Source organism: Danio aesculapii, chromosome 25 (assembly GCF_903798145.1).
Source record: "Danio aesculapii chromosome 25, fDanAes4.1, whole genome shotgun sequence".
NCBI lineage: Eukaryota > Metazoa > Chordata > Actinopteri > Cypriniformes > Danionidae > Danio > Danio aesculapii.
Window position 1 is genome coordinate 24,098,409 of NC_079459.1, and position 3,956 is coordinate 24,102,364.

General features: G+C 37.5%; 1 protein-coding gene across 1 annotated transcript; it reads left to right on the top strand.

Annotated features, from left to right (window-relative positions):
• Nucleotides 1-580: 580 nt before the first annotated feature.
• LOC130219107 (olfactomedin-4-like) lies at nt 581-3,529 on the top strand. Its single transcript, XM_056451393.1, has 5 exons — nt 581-652; nt 760-918; nt 1,051-1,263; nt 1,371-1,503; nt 2,549-3,529. Exons 1-5 carry the CDS (start codon nt 620-622, stop codon nt 3,358-3,360), a joined length of 1,350 nt encoding a protein of 449 aa, XP_056307368.1. The 5' UTR covers nt 581-619; the 3' UTR covers nt 3,361-3,529.
• The last annotated feature ends 427 nt before the right edge of the window (nt 3,530-3,956 follow it).

Consider the following 3,956-nt stretch of genomic DNA (forward strand, 5'->3'; position numbering starts at 1 on the left):
ACATACCACTTAGAATTAAGGCCAAAAAGTTCTATCTTGGTCTCATCAGGCCAGAGAATCTTATTTGTCACCATCTTGGAGTCCTTCAGGTGTTTTTTTAGCTTTCATGTGTCTGGTCATTCTGCCATAAAACCCAGACTGGTGGAGGGCTGCAGTGATGGTTAGTAAAGTGCAGTTGTCTGCATAAATTTTAACATGGTAAAACATTTTGGAACAACTTGTGGTTTAATTTTCTTGCATTTCTCAACGAAATTTCTTCCTGAATTATTGATTTTAGCCATATGTGCAATTTTCACATCCTCCTCCAAAGACCCATGAAACTACAAATTTGAATATTAAAACAAATGATGTTAGTCACTGTAATGAAAGTGCAGACGTCTGAGTAAATTTTACAATAGACTGGGGATGTAAAACTTTTAGGCGGAACTTTTGGTTGAATTTTCCTACAGATCTCACGTAAATTCCTTCCCGAATTTCTGAAATTATTCATATGTGCAGTTTTCACATCCTCTTGACTAGACCTCCAAAACTGTACATTTAAATATCTAAAATTGCGACATCTCCGTGTTTGTGTGGTGATTTAAAGCAGACCTCTTGTCTTTCTGCTCATTCGGTCATCATGTTCTTCAACCTGCTGCTCCTCACAGTCATCGTAAGTTTCTTCCATTCTGACATCCTCTCTGAAAAACACATAAGAGAATATGAAAGAACTTAAGTATTGCATGTATCATACAATAATCATATTGTTTTCTACATAAGGTGACTGTCGAGGCTCAAAGAGTTCCAGGTCTACAGAAGACTGATTCGTGTCTGTGTAAAATAAACAGCTCAATCTGGACTTTCCCTGCTGTTCAGTTTATGGAAGTCACAAGACAAGTGCATATCTGCGAAGAGATCTTGGATGAGTTTGAGGAAAAGGTAAGGAATCTGTTTAGCGTCTTATGGCATTTGCAACTTCTGTTAATGGACAATAATGTTCAGATGTATGTAATAGAGTTGAGCCGATTTTTAAGAAGGTGACATTAGTTAATGTTCTGACATGACTTCCAGGTGATAAACACAAATGCAGAACTGCCGATGATGGAAGCCACTCTTCAGAACATCACAGCACGTCTGAAAGCATTTGATTACCTTTATAGAAGTGGACTGTACAGCGCTCTTCACCTTCGCCAGCTGAACCAGGAGCTTGAAGAAATCCATCGATCTGTCAGTGAAACACATATGCAGAACCCCAAAAAAGAGACGCGTACTCTGCTCAGAGAGGTAACCTTTTTTTATTAGTCTTTTAAAGCAACCCCAAATTAAATGTGCTGTCTGAAATTATTAAAGTGAACAGTTTAATCAAAACACTAACTGTATAATGTCCTCAGTTAAATAAAACAAAGAAAGATGCCCAGAAAATGTACAAAGATGATTTCTTCAACCTGGAGAGCATGAAGAATAGGTTGCGTGACCTCAACAATCGCGCGCAGACTTCCAAGACCATACCAACTGATTTCAGAAGTAAGTACATTATTGGCTATTTGGGGCTGTATACACCTGGCCACTTCATGTGTATACAGTATAAGACAAACTTTGTAAAAATTCAGTGAGTTAAACTGCACGACCACAAAAGAAACAATGCTAATCTAAAGAATAAGAGTTGGCTCTCTATTGAACAAAAAATATTGATTTTATTTTGTTTGACATTTTGCCATTTATGAGGAAAAAAGCTTTGTTATGAATGTGACATCTCTCCGTTATGGATGGGACAGATGTGAAATTGCCATTTGTGGGACATTGGTAAATCAAATATAATTGTTTAAAAACATTGACAGAGACATTTTTGTCAGTACTGTAAAATACAAGTCTACACAAACAACATAGAAAGGGTTTCAATATTTTAGTGAAAACTTAATTTTTTTCATGGCAAGGTTGACATTTGCATGGAATTGCTCGGAAGTTTCTTCACCATTGTAAGTCAAAGGGCAAATTTGGGGCACTCTTGCACCCCAGGAGTACAACTTTCACTCCATTTTAATATGTCACATGTTTCTAAGAATTTCTCTTTTAAAGTTATGATGCATCAAAGTTTGGTCCAATGTTAGGTCAATGGGATTTTTCTGAGTTTCAGTTGGGAAAGATATAGCGACTCGAGTCAGACTAGTCTAAAGGTCTGGCCGAAGTTTGGCGGTCACAGCATTAAAACCCTAGGAAATGGAGTTGGTACATTTTTGGCTCAGACAAAGGAATAATAATGAGTTAAAGTAGAATAACATTATGTTGGATTTCTCAAACCAACATAATAAGCATAGAATACACCAGATTTTAAGTCAGCAAAGTTTAAATTTGCATATAGCATGAAATTTGAAGATCTTCTGTAAATGGAAATGCCAAATGGAAATGGAAACTGTTTCCACAAATCAGAGAGCTGAAGTGACCAGGTATAAACATGCCGCTTGTGGTTGTCTAAAGCTATATATTTATAATTTTTGAGAACCTACTTGCCACTCAAATGCCATATTCAGGATTATAAAACTCCACAATGATTGTAAGTACATTTTTGCAGGTTCTTGTCATCAGCGCATCATGACCAAAATAAGTTCTCCAGTTGTCACCAAGCTGAATTCCATCAGCAAGTCCTATATTTCTGGTGCCTGGGGCCGTGATGCTCTACTAACTGATGAACAGCGTTATTGGGAACACTGTCTGGTTAGTGGACACAAGGATGGCCACACTATCAGAATGTACAACTCGTATGAAGACTTCATGGCTAACAGGAACTACAAGGATGAACAGATTGCACCGTCTTACAGCAGCGAAAATGCAGTTCGGGGTTCTGGCACTATACTCTACAACAATACCGTATATTACCAATGCTACGACAAAGCTGAAATCTGTAGCTTCGATATTACAAGTCAATCAACCAAGCGTATGAAACTGGATGGTGCTGGAATCGACAACAAGTTCCCGTTCTGCTACTACAGCTGTCGTGATTGGACAGACATCGACCTGGAGGCTGACAGAGACGCCGTGTGGGTGATTTATGCCACCGAGGAGAATCATGGGAACATCGTTTTGAGTCGCTTAGACCCGGTGGAGCTCAATATCACACACACATTTAAGACGCATCTCTTTAAGAGGTCAGTCAGCAGCACATTTATGGTGTGTGGGGTCCTTTATGCAACACGTTATCTTAATACTTATCAAGAGGAAGTGTTTTATGCTTTCGATACAACCACTGGTCAAGAGATAAACTCTCTTTCTTTGCCTTTCGAGAAGGTTTCTGCTGGAATAGCCAATCTGAACTACAATCCTGTTGACAGGAGGCTTTACATGTATAATGATGGCTATCTGCTAGCATATAACACCTTCAACTGAGGGTCTTTATTATAGTCAGCCCAAACTGCAGCACCTGTAAAATGTCTCAAAATAAATAGTGGTTAAATAAAACCTTTATTACGTCATTATGTGACTCTGAAGTGTTGAGTCAGATTAACTTTTTTGTCTATTTTTGTAATTTTTCATTAAAATAAATGCGCTAATACAACACTTATGTCAATGTCTTCTATTAAATTAATATTTTTAGCAATTTTTGTCTTACTGTACCAGATACTGGCATTGTGGCAAATAAATATATCAATTTGCTACAGTACATCAGAATATTATAAGAAATAAAACTGGTAACACTTTATTTTGATGGTCCAGTTGAGTATTAGTAGACTCTCTGCTTAATATCTGCTGATACTGCTCCTTCAACAGACATTTAACTGACTGTAAGAAACTTTGCAAGTACATGTCAACTTACACTAACCCTAACCCTAACCCCAACCTAACAGTCTACTTATAATCTCAGAATATTGCAAGAAATAAAATGATGCACAAAATCAATATTATTGGGAAGAATGGGTAATAATACTTACTATCTTTCGGTTTAGTCCCTGATTTTTCAGGGATGGCCACAGAGGACTGAACTG

Bases quoted from the DNA above. Each gene is read 5' to 3' on its own strand.
- LOC130219107 (XM_056451393.1), top strand. From the start codon at position 620: ATGTTCTTCAACCTGCTGCTCCTCACAGTCATC. The intron at 919-1,050 runs GTAAGGAATCTG...CATGACTTCCAG, and splicing joins TGGATGAGTTTGAGGAAAAG to GTGATAAACACAAATGCAGA. The intron at 1,264-1,370 runs GTAACCTTTTTT...TAATGTCCTCAG, and splicing joins CGCGTACTCTGCTCAGAGAG to TTAAATAAAACAAAGAAAGA.